A 19,275-nucleotide genomic window follows, 5' to 3' on the forward strand; every position below is an offset into this window, starting at 1 on the left:
AAACACAAAAGAGTACATACTGCCTTAGTTCATTTTTATGAAGTTTAAGACAAAACTATTCTATGGTAGATCTATCGTGCAGGGGGAAGGAGGAATTAACTGGACAGGAACATGAGAAAAATTTCTGGGGTGATGAAAACGTTCTCTATCTTGATTTGAGTGATTAACATGAGTGCATATGTTTCTTAAAACTCATCAAATTATATATCTGAGATATGCATTTTACTATAGGTAAATGATACCTGAATACACATAATTACATATAACTTTGTAAAGGCATTTTATGACAAAGTACTGTCTTCTCCATTTAAAATGAACCAACTCCAACCTGACAAAGGACTGTCTTCTCCATTTAAAATGAACCAAGTCCGACCTGGCAGACCCATTGAGTTTGATTCCTGCACAGTCCGGTCCTGCCACAGACAGTTTTGGTCCATGCATCTTTCCAGAGAACTGCCATGAAGTAGAAACAGAACTTTATCCCACCATGTAGACAGTATCCAGAGTGACTTGTGTCCCTGGGAGTGGCTAACTTGGGATGCAAACAACACAAAAGTAGTATTTTTCTTTACCATATACCAAGTATGAGCCTGCTTGATATGACTTTAAAAGGCACAGTAATGAAGACACATTAAGAGCAATTCTGTCATACAATCTAAATCATATTCTCAACACAGAAGAGGGAGCAGAAAACCGGTGAAATGGTTTCTAGGGCCATGTTTACTGGTAACGAAGACGTGAGAAGATCCAACTGTGCCTGTGTAATTATTACATGAAATAGTCACTTTCAGATTGTAATGAATTCCAGGCCATTCAGGTTTCCCAATCAGTATCATATTTCTATCCCATTACAAGTAGATTCACATACATACATACATACATACATACACACACACACGCAAAAATACACACACACTCGCCCCTGCTGTGAACAAACTGTGCAAAAGGGGTGAAGAGAGCTAACAGCTGGAGACACCACAGTTTCCTTTGAACTCAGAGGGGTCTGTTTCCAAACCCACTTGATTATCTCACCAAGCCTTCCTAAACTCCATGATGAGACAGCCCTGGGACATCGCCTCCCAGAAATTTGGCCACCAGTGGAAGGAAGAGACACAAGCCCATGCAGCATCTTGCACACTGCAAACACTGCAAACAAGCCCCTATTCAGGACCCGTTAGACACTGCGAGACCTTCCACGAGTTGGGCAGAAACCCGTGCCTGTCCTTCCTCCACCCTTTCTCCAAAATGGTCCTGAACTGAGACCTGCAGCTGCTCCCATCATAGGCCTTCACATAGTATTTTCTCTACAGCCCTATCAAGTCATAATTATCCAGGTTCCTGACACTAAAAACTAGTTTCAGAAATAAATAGCTGCCAAAATCAATTCAAACAAAAATAGCTAATCTTTATGGAGCACTTACTATGTACAGGCACTGTTGGGTGCACTTTCCACGTGTTAGCTTATGTAATATCCACAGGAAAGCCAGTGTGAGGAGGACGCATTGTCAGGCCAGGAAAGGTTTTGAACCTCAAGCAAAACCTGGAGAGGTATGCCAGGAATGAGGCACACTCTCTCCCTTTAATGAGCTCACTACCTTGTATGGAAATGAGGACCTAACTCAGAGTTCAGAGTAAGTAAAAAACCTCAAAGTAGACATTAAAGGAGCCCAAAGGAGGAAGAATTTGTTCATCCTAGCAGGATTCTGGAGGGCTTCTTGGAAGAGGTATCCAGGTGGAGAATGAAGTCATAAATACAAGGACTTTCCATAGCTAAGTGTCAGCTCCTCAGCTCCCAAAGCTGCTAAAAGGCCAGGCTAGTCCCCCTGCCCCCTCCTCCATTTCATCTGGAACACGCCTGTTTCCAAGAGAGGACCAGCTCAGCCCAGCCCTTCCTTTGACACATTCCTCCAGCTGCTGCCTGTCCTTATGGAAACACATGGGAACTTTTCACCACGTTCAACTTCACCACTTCCTTCGGTGCTTTCACTGGGGAGAACCTGCGTCATGGCACTTGCTTGCACAAGGGAGCCCTTTAAGGGCCTCAGTTGTCCTCCACTGGGTTGACACGGGGACAGCCCCTTGTCTGTACAGAAGTGAGATGTAAGGGACCTACATAACCAGCAGCCACCAAATGCATCTTTTAAAAGGCCTCTACAGATTTCTGAGACAGGAATTTGCTTCCACTCCCTCCTCAGGAATCAGCCCCTCCAGTGCCGTAGGGTCATCCCCCCACTCCTTTCTCCTCCATACTTGGGGCTCTGCAGCAAGGGCTCAAACCCTCGCTTTTGGCAACTATGTGACCTTGAGCAAGTCACTTAACCAATATCAATCCCAGTTTCCTTATCTCTAATATGGGGTATATAAGAACAACTCGTTCTTAGAACTGTTGTGAATCGGAGTGAGATAGTGCAAGTAAAGTATTTTACACAGAGCCGGGCATGTAGTAAACCAACAATGAAGAGTAGCTTCATTTTCACCATCAATAATGACGATGACGGTGGTGGTGGGAGGGTAAACTTGGACCCGATTCGAACTAAAAGAAAACACCCCCTCCCCCTCTCCCCCTCCCAAATCTATGGCTAGGCCAAACGGTGGAGACACATGCGTCATCCCGCTGAGGGGTGAATGCAGACTCTTCTGGCGGCAGGCTCAGGAACTGCTAGGCAGTGGTGTCCTAGCTCACCTGGAGGGGTAGCGGGGTGAAGCAGATTTTCTGATGGGGGAGGTCCAATAAACTACAGACCCTCTCTTTCTGTATACCCACTCAGCAGGTATGGAAACTGACTCGTGGCCAAAGAACGCCAGCTGTATCCCTCCCCCAAGGAGCCAGGACAGCGTCCACCATGCCCCTGACTCAGTTCCCCAACTCTCCCTCGGGTGCAGGCGAGACTGCGCTGCACTTGGTGGCGGAGATAACAGGTTGGCCAGCCAGGCCTGCGAAACGTCCCCCCGCTACCTTGCGCAAACCCAGCCCCCTCTTCGAAACGCAGGTGGGCAAACAACCCACAACCTCGCCACAACTTTGTGTATTTCACCGCCACCACAGGGCGCACGGCCTCAACTGCTCTTCACTGCGCTCGGAGGAGGGAAGCGGGAAATCGAGAATGAGGGGGAGCCCACAGACCGCCCTCCTTTTCTCGGGGCGCCCCCCTAAGGCGCGCCCCGCCTTACCTTGTCTGACGGCTTTGAAGGTGACGGCCTCCTTGCAGCTGTCGATGACCCCCAGCACGTCATAGCGGGGCAAGCCGGACACCCGGACCCCCTGCACCTCCAGAAGCAGCTCCCCTTCGCCCAGCCTCGGGCCCTCGCCGCCGCCGGGAAGCCCCGCTGTCTCGACTGCCGCCACCGCTCCGACGTACGGAAACTCCCCGTGCTCCGCGCCTCCCAGCACCGTCACCCCCAGCTCGCCCTGGGGTCCTCGCTTCACGGTGCATTCGTGAACCCTGCTAGTCCAGTGGTTCTTCTTCTGGATCACTTTGGACATGATGAGTTACACCCCTCCTCCAAAAAAAATAAAATAAAACGAGAGACAGGTGCCCCCCACAGCACGAGCCCCCAAGCCTCCGCTGGTTCATGGGAGAAACATCTCTCCCCAAATCACAAAACAGGAGAAACTTGGCAGCCTCGCTCCCCTGCACACGCTCGCGCACTCAAGCCATCATAAAACAAACTTTCTGGGCTTCCCCGAGAGCCCCGCACAGACGCCCGCGAGCTTTGTTTGCATTCCGGTGCCTCTGGGTCCACGTTCCGGCGCCCGCCCGTGCTCTCCCGGACCAGAGTCCACTCTGCGCCGCTCGGGTTATTTTTTTTCCTTCCTTCCTTTCTCTCTTGCCTTTTACAAATGCGGTGCCTCCTCTTTGCCTCCCGCCCGGTTCGCCTCTCCTCGCGGGCGCGCTGTTCCTGAGGGTGAGGGAAGCCCTTCCAGCCAGTTGCCGGGAGCCCTGAAGACGCGGTGGCGGCGCTGGGGGGAGCGGGGCGGGAGGTAAGTGCTCGCGGCCCCTTTAAGCAGATACAAAGGCTCGGCTTGTTTTGTTACAGTTCATTCTATTCCGCGCCGCGGAGCGCAGCGGCCGGCGACAGGAGAGGCGCGCGCATGCGCCCCGCGGCCGCCAGCCGGTCGGCCCACCCCTCCCCTCCTCCCCGAAGGGAGAGATTCCAACGTGCTTCCCGTTGGGTCCTAAAACCGACCGGCCGGGAGACGGCAACTCCCCCCGACCCTTCCTGAACCCCTCTCTTCTCTCTTTCTTTTCTTCCAGTGCCCTGGGCTCCGCGGATTCATTTGAGGCTGGAGGGCCGCGCACGTGTTTTACTCCAACTGTTTGCAACTTTTGAAACCGGGGCAATCTGGCTTTGGCATTTGAAAACCATTTCAAACAGGTGGGGGTTGGGGAGACTGCCACACTCACCCTGGCGCTCACACTCACGCACACGCGCAAGCACTCGCGCCGGCCCTAAGCCTCCTAACCGCCCTCGGCCAGTGGCTGGCCGGGCTGTCGGTCACCCAACCCGGCTGGTTCGCCGCCCCGCTCGCCGCAGGTCCCACTGAAACCCCCGAGACCCGCCCCAGGGCGCTTGCCGCCTCCCTGCCTGCCCTGCGCTCGAGGGTTCGGGTCCTGGCGCGGTGTCTGCCAGGGTCTCTGTGACCTGGGGGAGGGGGACGGTGGGATTCCCCGGTCCCCCAACTGGGATCCCTGTGCGGGTCACACGCGCCCTCACACACACCCGCATCCTTAAACTTTGGGACCAACTTTTTAGGACAGGGAAACTACAGGGCAAGAGAGAGAAGCCATGGGGCTAAAGTGTGGGTTCAGGTCTTCAACCAAAAAAAGAGATGCCTCTAGCTTTTCAACTGTCCTTCCAGCAGAGACTGCTGAACCCAGTCAATCATCTGCCCCGGCCTCAAGTTCCTGGCAGGGCCGGGAAGCCTGCGGACCTACTCTGGGGCCAGGAGATAAGGATCCCCGCCAGGCGCGGACATGCCCTGCGTCCTGGCGCCCGCGGGCGCGTGAGAGAACTAGGAATTCGCAGCCCGGGGGTAGCTGCGGCCTCCGGAGGTCGCCCGGGGTGCGGATAGAGTGACTTCTCTCCCGGCGAGGTGGCGGACAGAAAGACTCCGGTACCACAGGAAGGCTGCCCTTCCCAAATACTCCTCAAATCAGGCTGCTGGGTAGTCTCCCCAGCAGTTTCTTTTCCTCTTTAGTGAAGTATAATTTTGTTCATCTTTGGTCACAGGAGAGATTCCAAGAAATGAGGGGGGTACGTTGAAACGATGAAGAAAGGATGGACACAGCAGTTGAGGTTGAGAGGTAGGCTCAGGGGTCCACCCTTGTGTGACCTTGAGTAAGCTCGGTGACCTCCGCGCCTCCGTTTCTCGCTGATCAAATAAGTAGAACAAGACCTCACAGGGTTCTTGGAAGTATTACGTGGGAAAACACTTATAAAGTGGCAAATAATAAAAACTCATTATATTATTAATAGTAGTATTACTATTTGGGAAGAAAATTAGGAGATCATTTGGGGATTCAAGTTAGGAAGTATGATAATTTATCCTCCCCTTTCTAGAACTTAAAAAACATGGGCATGCTTTGTGTGTTTGTTTTTTGGTGGTGGTGGTGGTCGTGGTGGTGGTGGTGGTGTTTTTAGAAACGGGGTCTTGCTTTGTCCCCAAGCTGGAGTGCAGTAGCTCGACTAGCTGATTTTAACCTCGAACTTCTGGACTCAAGCAATCCTACCACCTCAGCCTCCTGAGTATCTGGAATTACAGGCACACGCCACCATGCCCAGCTAGTTTTTTATTTTTTTAATTTTTTGTAGACATGGGGGGGTCTCCCTATGTTGATTGCCCAGGCTGGTCTCAAACTCCTGGGCTGAAGCCAACCTCCTGACTTAGCTTCCCAAAGTGCTGGGGTTATAGATGTGAGCCACCATACGCGGTTTAGGCATATGTTTAAACATCTTTTTTTTTTTTTTTTTTTTTTTTTTTTTTTTTTTGAGACAGAGTCTTGCTCTGTCGCCCAGGCTGGAGTGCAGTGGCGCAATCCCGGCTCACTGCAAGCTCCGCCTCCTGGGTTCACGCCATTCTCCTGCCTCAGCCTCCCAAGTAGCTGGGACTATAGGCGCCCGCTACCACGCCCGGCTAATTTTTTGTATTTTATTTTTTTTTTAGTAGAGACGGGGTTTCACCGTGTTAGCCAGGGTGGTCTCGATCTCCTGACCTCGTGATCCACCCGCCTCGGCCTCCCAAAGTGCTGGGATTACAGGCGTGAGCCACCGCGCCCGGCCTAAACATCTTTTTAAAGCATTGTTTGTAGGGTGCTATTCTAAGCTAATAAAAATAAGGAGGGATGTTGATGCTTCTCTCTTGGGATATCCAGAACTGAAAATCCCATTGCATTGTGTTTCTGAAAAAAGGAGGTGACCAATTTTCCATGGCTTTGCTTGGTGAGAGGAACTTTGTCTCCAGCTTTTTTTCAGAAGCAATCTAGGTCAATATGAACAGCACTTCAAAACATATACTATCAAACCCAAGCACAGATCCAGCCAATCAGAATGTCAAGGAAGGGCTAAGTCATTTGAACTTTTAAGGTTCCCCTATGTGTTGTTGGTACACAACGCTGAGCACCATAGGTTTAGTATCTTGATTCCAAAGCATTGTTTGGGTCCCAGACCTTTTTGTCAAATAAACCTGTGATCCACATTTCTGGGTAAAATAAAAACTTAAGGAGGTCAGGACACTTTGACAGTTTGGTTTACTGATGTATTATTCCCAGTTCCTAGAATGGTGCCTGGTACTAGCAAATGCTAAAATATTTGTCTCTTTCCACAAAAATGTACATTTTTACTTTCCATGTTAGTGGGGAGTCACACATTCCCCTGCAAATCATTAGTAAGCTTAGTAAGCTTAACCTTGTGTGTTTCCCCACTTTGCCACTTCGTATTCTAGTAAAGTGTAATTGTTACCAACCTTGAATTAGGAGTCCCCTACCTCTCCACTCAACTCTCATCTCCGCCTGGGGGAGTCCAAGGGCTGGACAAGACCAGGCGTTTTGTGATTCCTCCCAATGCAACAACATCCCCCTCTTGCCAGGATTCCAGGTGTCCCCACAGCAGCTGAGAAAGGAAAGAACTTGGAATTTAGCATACGTCAGGTTTTAGATGTGGAAAAGCCCCAAAAGAAGAAGTAGTACCTGTGGGCACAGAGGGCAATATGGAGAGAATAGACGTTATTCTAATCCAGGAAAAGGAAAAATAATTTGAACCTTCAAAGTAGCCAAGGCTGCCAGTTTCCAGGATGCTCCCTCTGCATCTTCCGGCTGGTGTTTCACCTGGTCTAGTTCCTGTGTCCCAGACTGGAGAACTTCAAGGCAGAGATCATCTCTCTCCTATCCAACCTTTGAAACCTCAATACCACAAACCATGATCCATGCCTTGTGTGGAGTGTGCACCATACACAGTTGTTGAGTGAATTGATGAAGTGTGACATGAAATTGTTGAATAAATGGATGAAGTATGACATGAAATTGTGTAATATGTGACCTTTGATCCAAAGCCAGTTTAGATTTGGTTGCCAAAACAGGGCTATTTATATTAGGTTGGTGCAAGAGTAATTGCAGGTTTTGCCATTGCTTTCAAGGAAAAGAGCTTATAGTTATGTCATTGTGAAGTAGCTTTTTCCTGAATAGATCTAAGATCCTAGTGTTCTGACTTATCTCACTTTAGCCATGAATTTGGCAATACATTCTGATGGGAGAAATAATGCTATAAAATACCTAACTTTCAAGCTTACCGTGTATGTCAGCATAGTGATGTGAGTTGGGTTTTTTTTTGTTGTTTGGTTTTTATTTGTTTGTTTGTTTGTTTGTTCAAGACAAACTCTCGCTCTGTCGCCCAGGCTGGAGTGCAGTGGTGCCATCTCAGCTCACTGCAACCTCCGCCTCCTGGGTTTAAGTGATTCTCGTGCCTCAACCTCCCAAGTAGCTGGGATTACAGGAGCACACCACGATGCCCAGCTAATTTTTGTTTTTTAGTAGAGACAGGATTTTGCCATGTTGGCCAGGCTGGTCTCGAACTGCTGACCTCAGGTGATCCGCCTACCTCGGCCTCCCAAAGTGTCGGGATTACAGGCTTGAGCCATGGCGCCCAGCTGATGTGAGTTATTTTATGCAATCACCACAATTGTGTAAGGTAGAAACTATCAGGAATGACCTTGATTTTATAACTGAGGAAAATGAAGCTAAGACAGTGAAGAAACTTGCCCCAGAGCTTAGAAGTAACAAAACCAGGAAGTGAACCCAGAGGCATGACCCAAAACCCATGCTCAGAACCACTGTAGTCTGAGAGGATAGGATGTGGCCAGTTAGCATATTTGGGTAACAGCATGCTCTGGACTCTTGAATCTGCTACATTGTGTGTACACAGTAATTAAGTCTCCCTCCTTTCTGTCTCTTCACTTTAATCTAAAGGATACAGTGTTTCACTCCAGAACTCAATCTCCTGTTCTCCATCTGTGGGCTCTGAAGATTCAAATAATTTAGGAATGTAAAGAGAATTAATTTGCAAACATTTCTACAGCGTTTAGGCTGCAGTACAGGTGACATGCGAAACAGCCTTATATTATTGCATAAGCATTTCAACAGTGAACTCCTAATACAGAGGGTAGATTCAGCTGAGAAATAAACTGTAACACAATAAACTCTAGACAAATTAAGATCTTATTTGTATATAGCTAGTTCTACTAGGGGGAAGAAAAAAAATCACGAATATGAAATGTGCATTTCTTTTCCTCCTCCCAAATATATTTCTTTCTAAAGTTTTCCAGTTGTGATTAAAGAAATGTGTCATTGAAGTTTAAAGTGGTAATTTTCCTCCTTTTTCTGAAAATATGAGGATGGGAAATAAGTTGGTCAGTTGCAGGGGCAAAGGAGGACATATAAATTGGTTATTTTTTTAATTTCTGAAGAAAGCTATCAGGAGGCATACATTAGAGGTGTCAGTATAAATAGGTTGTATACAGTAGGGTAACTGACTCCAAACAGGTAACTTAGAGCAGAAGACCAGTAGGGGAGATTGAAGCCATTAGTACAGACAGATGGCAAAGGGCAGTGAGGGCCATGTTTCTAGTCATCTCGTGGGAGGGCGTTTATGGCTCACTCGATAACTTGTTCTTTCCTTTGCCAGGGAGGCAGATGGGTAGTTTCTTCTGTCCATAGTATTCCTCCCTTTACTACTTTCAGCTAAGCAAGAAAAAATAAAATGTTGTACTTTGACAAACCAAGGTGGATGATCACTTGAGCCCAGGAGTTTGAAACCAGCCTGGGCAACATGGTGAAACCCCATCTCTATAACACATACAAAAAATTCGCCAAGTGTGGTGACATCCACCTGTAGTCCCAGCTACTCAGGAGGCTGAGGAAGGAGAATTGCTTGAGCCCAGAAGGTCAAGGCTGCCGTGAGCTATCATTGCACCATCGTACTCCAGCCTGGGCAACAGAGCAGGACCCTGTCTCAAAAAATAAAAATAAAAGACAAAATAAGGCTGAGCATGGTGGCTCACAGCTGTAATCCCAGCACTTCGGGAGGCCAAGACAGGCAGATCATTTGAGATCAGGAGTTCAAGACAAGCCCAGCCAACATGGTGAAACCCCATCTCTACTAAAAATACAAAAATTAGCCAGGCGTGGTGGCACTCACCTGTAATCCCAGCTACTAGGGAGGCTGAGGCAAGAGAATGGCTTGAAGCCAGGAGGTGGAGGTTGCAGTGAGCGAAGATCGTGCCACTGAACTCCAGCCTAGGTGACAGAGCAAGACTCCCTTTCAATAAATAAATAAATAAATAAATAAATAAATAAATAAATAAATAAAATATTAAATTGTGTGACCTTTCAAGACATCATATATGAACTATTATATTAATAGCCCAGGAAGTAACTCCAGGAAGGGTTTAAATCCTGGTTAATGTTCTGTTTCACTTACATGCAAAAAAAAAAAATGAATAATGGGAACTGGAATATTTGGTTAGACTTTTGGTCTGAGGAACCAAGGGAAATCAAAAAATGTTTCATGATTATCTCTCCTAAAATTTCCCAAATGGTTCAGCTATATAAAACACTAAGTATCTCAAATTAGCCTATCATCCTCCATAACTCCACTGAAACTATACCTGATGGTTTACTAATTTCCTTGAGAACAGGAAACTCTCATTTTCTCGAGAACAGAAATGTGTACCTCTTTTATATTGTCTCCCATCAACTTTGTCAAAATATGGTAATTAGAACATGGCTTACTCTCTATTTCTTTTTTCCTCTTTTTTTTTTTTTTTTGACAGGATCTCATTCTGTTGCCCAGGCTGGAATGCAAGATCACAGCTCACTGTAGCCTCCACCTCCGAGGCTCAAGTGATCCTCCCATCTCAGCCTCCTGAGTAGCTGGGACTACAAGTGTGAGCCACTACACCCAACCTTCCTCTTCTTTATTGTATACCTTTAGCAATTTACTGTACCAAAACAGAACTGAGAGGGAGAAAAAGGAAAATACACATTGAAACTAAGGGTAAAATGCCCATATTTTTAAAAATACCATACTAATATAAATTTTTGCAAGAAATTTTTAAAACAGATAAGTAAACAGGCACATTAAATTAAATCATTTGTAGGCCGGGCGCAGTGGCTCACGCTTGTAATCCCAGCACTTTGGGAGGCTGAGGCGGGCGGATCATGAGGTCAGGAGATCGAGACCACGGTGAAACCCCATCTCTACTAAAAATACAAAAAATTAGCCGGGCATGGTGGCGGGCACCTGTAGTCCCAGCTACTCGGAGAGGCTGAGGCAGGAGAACGGCGTGAACCCAGGAGGCGGAGCTTACAGTGAGCCGAGATTGTGCCACTGCACTCCAGCCTGGGCGACAGAGCGAGACTCCATCTCAAAAAAAAATTAATTAATTAATTAATTAAATCATTTGTAATCTTACCACCAATAATTAACTGCTTTTTATATTTGGTGAATCTTGTACTGGACCTACATAAATTTATATTTATTACTTTCAATAATTGAATAATATTTTATTCTCTGAATGTTTCCAAATTTATTTAATCAATAGTCCATTGATGATCAGGATTCTGAAGAAGGCTAAAATAACAATTTGTATTAGGGTGTTTTTGATTGTCAGTGACAGAAACCCAGTTTAACTACCTTAAGCAAAAAATGAAATATATTACTCCATGTAATTGGCAAGACCAGAGGTGAAATTAGTTTTCAATATGTCTGGATGAAGAGGTTCAAGTGACATCCTCAGCTTTCTCTCTCTGTATGTCTTGATTCTTTTTTGCTGTCTGTTGCCCTCATCCTCTCCCACTACATACAGATGGGTCTTCTCCAGCCAGCCAGGATAGATAGCTAGCTACAAGCAGCCTACATGGTCCAGGTTTAGCAATCCCAGCCAAAAGGAGATTTTTCACTAACAGGAGGGAAAAGGAATAGAGAAACTTCAGTCTCTAATAAAGCAATTTCAGTTGTTGAGGGTAGAGGTAGAGTCTGCCTACTCTGCGGTGGCTTTCACAATAAACACGAGTGATTCAAAAACCTCCTCAGCTGCCTAATCAAGCCTGGCAGAGTATGTGTGGACTTGGGGCTCCTAAGGGAAACCTCATCGAGGTGGGTTCCTCTGCAGACTCTTATCATGGTCTCCTTTTCTGCAGTTACCTAAAGGTTCCAAGAATTCAAGTATAGTGGGAGTTTGGTTTCAATCATAGCTGCAGTGGTTGGCCCATATTTTTATAGATGTTTTGAAGATACTCTAAAGCTGGCAACACTGCAGGATTGAACCCCTTACAATGGAAGCCAGTCAAGTATTATACTTGTTTAATACCGATGGCTCGTTAAACTACATAACATTGATTTCAAATGTTCCAAAATGAGTCTTGAGTTTCTCTGAGGCTAAGCTGAAAATAAAAATTAAATATCCCAGGCCGGGCGTGGTGGCTCACGCTTGTAATCCCAGCACTTTGGGAGGCCGAGGCGGGCGGATCACGAGGTCAAGAGATCAAGACCACGGTGAAACCCCGTCTCTACTAAAAAATACAAAAAATTAGCCAGGCGTGGTGGCGGGCGCCTGTAGTCCCAGCTACTGGGAGAGGCTGAGGCAGGAGAATGGTGTGAACCTGGGAGGCGGAGCTTGCAGTGAGCCGAGACTGCGCCACTGCACTCCAGCCTGGGCGACAGAGCGAGACTCCATCTCAAAAAAAAAAAAAAAAATTAAATATCCCATGATGGCACATGACAGTTGGTAGATTGTTTTTATTCATTCATTCATTCATTTAGCAATTTTTTTTTTCTTGAGACAGAGTCTGGCTCTGTCTGTCATCCAGACTGGAGTGCAGTGGTGCAATCTGAGCTCACTGCAACCTCTGCCTCTTAGGCTCAAGCCATCCACCCACCTCAGCCTCCCTAGTAGCTGAGTCTACAAGTACACACCACGACGCCCAGCTAGTTTTTGTATTTTTTGTAGAGACGGGGTTTTGCCATGTTGCCCAGGCTGGTCTTGAATGGTCTTGAATTCCTGGGCTCCAACAATCTGCCCATCTCCGCCTCCCAAACTGCTGGGATTACAGGCATGAGCCACCGTGCCCAGCCCAGCAATTTTTGTTTGTTTTGAGATAACATCTCACTGTGTCACCCAGACTGGAGTTCAGTGACACAATCATGGCTCACTACAGCCTCCAACTCCTGGGCTCAAACAGTCCTCCCACCTCAGCCTCCCACATAGCTCAACCACAGGCACACACTACCCAACCTGTCTAATTTTTTTATTTTTTGCAGAGACTGAGACTCACTATGTTGCCCAGGCTGTTCTTGAACTCCTGGCTTCAAGCCATTCTCCCGCCTCGTCCTCCCAAAGTACTGAGATTACAGGTGTGAGCCACCACATCTGACTTTTTTTTTTCTCCAAGCAATTCTCCTGCCTCAGCTTCCTGAGCAGCTGGGATTACAGGCAGCTGCCACCATGCCCAGCTAATTTTTTGTATTTTTAGTAGGGACGGGGTTTCACCATGTTGGCCAGGCTGGTCTCAAACTCCTGACCTCAAGTGATCCACCCACTTCAGCCTCCCAAAGTGCTGAGATTACAGGCATGAGCCAACATGCCTGGACACGGCTGGCCTTTTTTTTTTTTTTTTTAGCAATTGTTGATTAAACACTTATTTTGTCAACTCCTCGTAGGGACTGACGGCACAGCACTAAAAGACACATTTTTTTCCCCTCTGGAGGAAGCCTACCTCCTAATTTGACATTGAAACAAGAAAAAAGATCAGTACTTGGTAAGGTCAATGACAGGGAAACCCAGGTTACTGTGGAGGACATCTCATTAGGGAGGATTTTAATTTGTAAACATGGCATTAGAAATTAAAAGTGCCATTGTTAGAAGAATTTCTTGCCTCCTCCCCTCTAATTTATTTTAAAAGTATTTTGAGAAGTGAAAGACAAAGTCCAGCTGTATTATTACATTACGATACTCAAAGATATGTTTTATGGAGGCATTCACAGAGTTCTCAGGTTAAAGTTGCCCACAGTGTGAATATATGGTTCCAGAAAGGACAATGCTATCTTGCCACAAAGCTGATCCAACAAACACTAGGTGGTGTTTTGAAAAATGACTCAGGATAATGAAGCAATCTGGAGTCTGAGCAACCTTGCTCCTTGAACTGTGCCATCTTTGGAAAATTGGCCTCTACCAAACTGTGTAGCCAGATGAATGAGGACTCAAAAAGATAATGTATTACTCACTTTCCAGATTTAGCACGTTCCTAGAATTTTAAACTCATTTTCATGGACTGTTGCCTAACTGAGGGGAGGCTTAGACAAACCCAGAGTGGTTATGAGCAACATCCCCGGGGGAGTCAGTGCCCAAATTTGGAGTCCTTGTGTCCTGAGCATTCCTGACACTCCTGGCTTGGAAATTCAGCCTGCCCGAGTTGGAGTACCCCAAGGATTTTAGACGCAGCTGAGAACTGCTGAATTAAGCCAAGTGTTGGAAGATCCTGCAATTTTAATTATTAAGTTAGCCCTCTGCTTTATTGAATGCGCAAGCTGGCATATGCTTGGGAATGTTTCTGCTTCCAAACTCACAGCATCTACATTTTTCAGATGTTTGACCTTGATCTTGTGACCTTGCCTCTAGAACTCTGAGAGTGCTGGGAATACTCACAGCTGAGTGATGGGAGCAAAAACTAGACAGACAGCAATCTTTTTTTTTTCTTTTTTTCTTTTTTAACTCACTTAAAGTACAGGGTTACCTGGATTGAGACTAGACTGTTTTAGACTAGATTTACCTTCCTTAAGTTATTAATTTTATCATATAATCTCAGTATGAGTTCACTTTTTGAATTGTTACCACTAAAGCCTGAAACTATTAAAGCTATGCAATCTGCTTGCTAACGCAAGCTGGCATTTCCTGATACTGCTATCAGATAGCTGAGAACCTTCTCGAGTCATGTTTTTCAAATTTTCTGATTGCTATTTGCAATAGGAGATGTATTTTTATCACTAGCACACACACACATACACATATATACATATGGTTGAAACAAACATTTAATGAATCCGTAATTATCCTTTCTGGGCCGGGCACAGTGGCTCACACCTGTAATCCCAGCACTTCGGAAGGCCGAGGAAGGTGGATCACTTGAGGCCAAGAGTTGGAGACCAGCCTGGCTAATATGGTGAAACCCCGTCTCTACTAAAAATACAAAAATTAGCCAGGCATGGTGGTACATACCTGTAATCCCATCTACTCGGGAGGCTGAGGCAGGAGAATTGCTTGAACCTGGGAGGCAGAGGTTGTAGTGAGCCTAGATAGTGCCACTGCACTCCAGCCTGGGCAACAGAGTAAGACTCTTGTCTCAAAAAGAAAAAAAAAATTATCCTTTCTGCCTACAATGCCCTATACTAGGGGTTATAACCCATAGTCAATCCATTCCTTAACCTATCCCTGTCTGACTCATGAGCTAAGAATGGCTTTACATTTTTAAATGGATGAAAAACAAATCAAAAGAAGAATAACATTTATATGGAGACCCATTTACAACATGGCATGCACTGCTACAAATCTTTGCATTTACTGTCACATTAAGTCTTTACAATAATTTGTCTTTGTCTTAACAAAAATCATGACCACAATAGCAATAATGGCTAATGTTTTTTGAGGGAGTGCTCACAGTTCTGAGCATTTTGGTAAATGCATTATGTGATACATGTGTTTATTCCTCTCCACCCTACAAGGCAGGGAGTATTAGCGTTCCCATTTTACAGGTGAGGAAACAGAGGCCTGATAAGGCTATCTAACTTGCAGAGCATCACACACCTAGGAAATGGCAGTTGGGGTTTGATTCTAGGTTTTTCTGCTTCTGGGTCAATGATTTTGACTACTATTTACCTTGGTAGCTCCTTGCCAACTTGACCCACAACATGGACTCGATGTATATTTGAAGAATGAACGAATATAGGCGTGAATGAATGAAGGACCTTGAGACGGAATGATGGTCTTCTATGGATCCTAACCAACTATGAGAACACAGACAAATTAGGTGATTGTTCTGTGCTTTTAAATGTAGGCTGAGCATGGTGGCTTATACCTGTAATCCCAGCACTTTGGGAGGCCGAGGCAGACAGATCGCTTGAGCCCGGGAGGTTGAGGCTGCAGTGAGCCGTGTTTGTGCCACTGCACTCCAGCCTGGGCAACAGAGCAAGTCTGTCTCAAAAATAAAATGAAATAAATGCAAGCAAACAAAGTAAACATCTCATTTATTGAGTGTTTACATGTGGCAAACACTGCACGTAAGTGCTTTCAATGCATTTTTTTTTTTTTTTTTTTTAAAAACAGAGTCTTTCTCTGTCCCCCAGGCTGGAGTGTAGTGGTGCGATCTCGGCTCACTGCAAGCTCCGCCTCCCGGGTTCACGCCATTCTCCTGCCTCAGCCTCTCCGAGTAGCTGGGACTACAGGCGCCCGCCACCACGCCCAGCTAATTTTTTGCATTTTTAGTAGAGACGGGGTTTCACCGTGTTAGCCAGGATGGTCTTGATCTCCTGACCTCGTGATCCGCCCACCTCGGCCTCCCAAAGTGCTGGGATTACAGGCTTGAGCCACCGCGCCCGGCCGCATTTTCTCATTTGATCCTCATGACACTATAAGGTAGATGCTATCCCTGTTTTAAAAATTTAGAATGAGGTTCAGAGAGGTTAAGTATCTTGCCAAAGATGACATAACCAGTATTCAGACCTGTTGTCACTGAGACTAGGACCAAGACCACGTTCTTAACCACTGTGCTATATACTTCCGTTTATTAATTTCTAACATCCCTGTAATATCTACCCTATGGTTTTAAAGGCAAAATAAGCAATGGGCTAGAGCCTTCATTAGTAATTATAGTGTGAGCCAGGTACAGCGGCTCATGCCTGTAATCCCAGCTACTCAGGAAGCCGAGGTGGGAGGATCCCTTGAGGCCAGGAGTTCGAGATCAGCCTGGGCAACAAAAGGAGACCCTGTCTCTACCAAAATAAAAATTAACTGAGCATGGTGGCGTGTGCCTGTAGTACTAGTTACTCAAGGGGCTGCAGTGGGAAGACCCCTAGAGCCCAGGAGTTGAAGAATGAAGTGAGCTATGATCACACCACTGCACTCCAGCATAGGTGACAGAGTGAGACACAGTCTCTAAATAAATAAATAACTGTAGTGTGCTCCAATGACATATTTCTCTATCAAAAAATTTAAGGCCTAAGACAGAAGTGGAGGAAGCATAGAGATACCTTCCAGTACATTTTATATGAGGATTGTGTTACTAACTTACTGTTATATAATCTTCGCAGATTTTCTATAAACCTAAAACTTTTCTAAAATTGAAATTTATCTTAAAACACTCTGAAGCCCATGAAAAATATGTTCAACATCATTAGTCATTATAGATATGCAAATCAAAACCACAAGGAGATACCACTATACATCCACTAGAAGTATGTATTTTTTAAAAATGAGAATAACAAATGTTGGTGAGAATGCAAAGAAATTGAAACCCTCATACACTGCTGGGGAGACTGTAGAATGGTGTAGCTGCTGTGGAAAACAGTGGGCAGTTCCTCAATAAGTGAAACATAGGATTACTGTATGACCTAGCCTTTCCACTCCTAGGTATATATATACCCAACAGAACTGAAAACAAGTGTGCAAACAAACCACTTGTACACAAATGTTCATAGAAGTAACATTCACAACAGCCAAATTCAGAAACACCCAAATGTCCCTCAATGGATTAACGGAAAAATAAATGTGGTATATCCGTACAATGAAATATTATTCAACCATAAAAAGAAAGAAAGTACTGATACATGCTCAAACTTAAAACAACCTTGAAAACATTGGTGAGTGGAAGAAGAAAAACACAAAAGACCACAAATTTTATGATCGCATTTACATGAAATGTCCAGAATAGGCAAATCCATAGAAACAGGAAATACATTAGTAGTTGTCAGGAGCTGAGGACAGGAGAAGTGAGGACGGTGCTGCTTAAGGGTTATGGGATTTATTTTGGGAGGGGATTAAAAGGTTCTGGAACTAGACGGTAGTGATGGTTGCACAACATTAAGAATTTACTAAATGCTACTGAGTCATATACTTTACAATGGTTAAATGGGGAATTTTATTTTATATGAATTTTACCTAAATTTTTTTTAAAAATGGCCAGGCACAGTGGTTCACGTCTGCAATCCTGGCACTTTGGGAGGCTGAGGCGGGAAGATTGCATGAATCCAGAAGTTCAAGACCAGCCTGGGCAATACAATGAGACCTGTTTTTTTAAAATATATATATATATAATAATAAATTTTAAATATATATATATATATTTTGAGACAGAATCTTCCTCTGTTGCCCAGGCTGGAGTGCAGTGGCGCAATCTCGGCTCACTGCAACCTCCACATCCCAGGTTCAAGTGATTCTCCTGCCTCAGCCTCCCGAGAAGCTGGGATTAAAGTTGCCTGCCACCATGCCTGGCTAATTTTTGTAGTTTTTAGTAGAGACAGGGTTTCACCATGTTGGCCAGGCTAATCTCAAACTCCTGACCTCAAGTGATGTACCTGCCTCGGCCTCTCAAAGTACTAGCCACTGTGCCCGGCCTAAAATAATTTTTAAAAAACCACTCTGGCAACATTACAAAGTTGTGACATATTAAACTAATATAGAATGTGGTATACAATATAACCATATAACTTACAGAAAATAAAAATATTATAGTGCTCAGAACATCTTGATTTAAAGCACGGGTTTTTTTTTTTTTTTTTTTTTGAGACGGAGTCTTGCTCTGTCTCCCAGGCTGGAGAGCAATGGCACGATCTCAGAGAATCTCTTTAACCTGGAAGGCAGAGGTTGCAGTGAGCCGAGATCACGCCATTGCACTCTAGCCTGGGTGACAGAACGAAACAATGTCTCCAAAAAAAAAAAAAAGACTTTTCTGAGGATGTCTAGACATTATGTGAAAGCACAGGGCTTTCATTCTGCCAGTTATAAAAGCCCATGCTCAGCCAGGTGTGGTGGCTCACGCCTGTAATCCCAGCACTTTGGGAGGCCGAGGCGGGTGGATCACTTGAGGTCAGGAGTTCAACAACAGCCTGGACAACACGGAGAAACCGTGTCTCTACTAAAAATACAAAAATAGCCAGGTGTGGTGGGGGGCACCTGTAATCCCAGCTTCTTGGGAGGGAGCCTGAGGCAGGAGAATCGCTTGAACTAGGAACTCCTGACCTCAGGTAATCCACCCACTGCAGCCTCCCAGCATGCTATGATTACAGGCATGAGCCCAGCCCTCAGAGAAGTCTTATAACCTGTATCAGCTCCACTGTCCTCAACCACAAAATGTGTATGATTGCTATTATTATGAAATACTTTTCACATGAGGTGTCATTTAGCCTAACAACGATGTTGATGGTTAATATATACTTTGTTCCTTTCTTTCTTTGTGTATGAATTGAGTGTTGCTAATCTTCTTAGTGATCACTACATTAAAAGCAAACTGATCTGGGTTTAGGGAGATAACAATCATATTTTGAATGGCTTTTATCTCCTTGAGAGGCTTCCTTCATCCCAGAAAAGTATTGTGTGAATAGATCTTCAAAGTAATTTCCAAAGGAGTATAGCAATGCAGTATAAGTATTATATGGCATTATGTTGAAATTTAGGCTAAATTGCTGTTACTAAAATTTCTAGGCTGATTCCAACCTGTTTCCAAGAACAGCTAT

At 45.2% G+C, this 19,275-nt stretch overlaps 1 protein-coding gene and 1 long non-coding RNA gene across 14 annotated transcripts in view; one reads left to right on the forward strand and one right to left on the reverse strand.

Annotated features, from left to right (window-relative positions):
- Positions 1-4,095, reverse strand: part of MAGI1 (membrane associated guanylate kinase, WW and PDZ domain containing 1) — a 685,843-nt gene extending 681,748 nt beyond the window's left edge. For 8 of the 12 annotated variants that reach the window (XM_032149440.2, XM_058437138.1, XM_058437140.1 and 5 more), the window contains exon 1: positions 3,172-4,061. In XM_032149440.2, the coding sequence (XP_032005331.1) occupies positions 3,172-3,484 (313 nt within the window). In that variant the 5' untranslated portion in view covers positions 3,485-4,061. Of the gene's footprint in view, positions 1-3,171 lie in introns of all 12 variants that reach the window. The other 4 variants (XM_032149445.2, XM_032149449.2, XM_032149448.2 and 1 more) reach the window with 1 other exon arrangement.
- A 94-nt stretch (positions 4,096-4,189) lies between these two features.
- Positions 4,190-7,444, forward strand: LOC131383186 (uncharacterized). 2 transcript variants are annotated; one of them, XR_009213005.1, is made up of 3 exons: positions 4,190-4,377; positions 5,233-5,306; positions 7,088-7,444. It is a non-coding gene; the product is annotated as an uncharacterized LOC131383186 (long non-coding RNA). The 2 variants fall into 2 exon arrangements; XR_009213004.1 differs by lacking the exon at positions 4,190-4,377 and adding an exon at positions 4,468-4,536.
- The last annotated feature ends 11,831 nt before the right edge of the window (positions 7,445-19,275 follow it).

This window comes from Hylobates moloch, unplaced genomic scaffold (assembly GCF_009828535.3).
Source record: "Hylobates moloch isolate HMO894 unplaced genomic scaffold, HMol_V3 SCAFFOLD_4, whole genome shotgun sequence".
In the NCBI taxonomy this organism is placed as follows: domain Eukaryota; kingdom Metazoa; phylum Chordata; class Mammalia; order Primates; family Hylobatidae; genus Hylobates; species Hylobates moloch.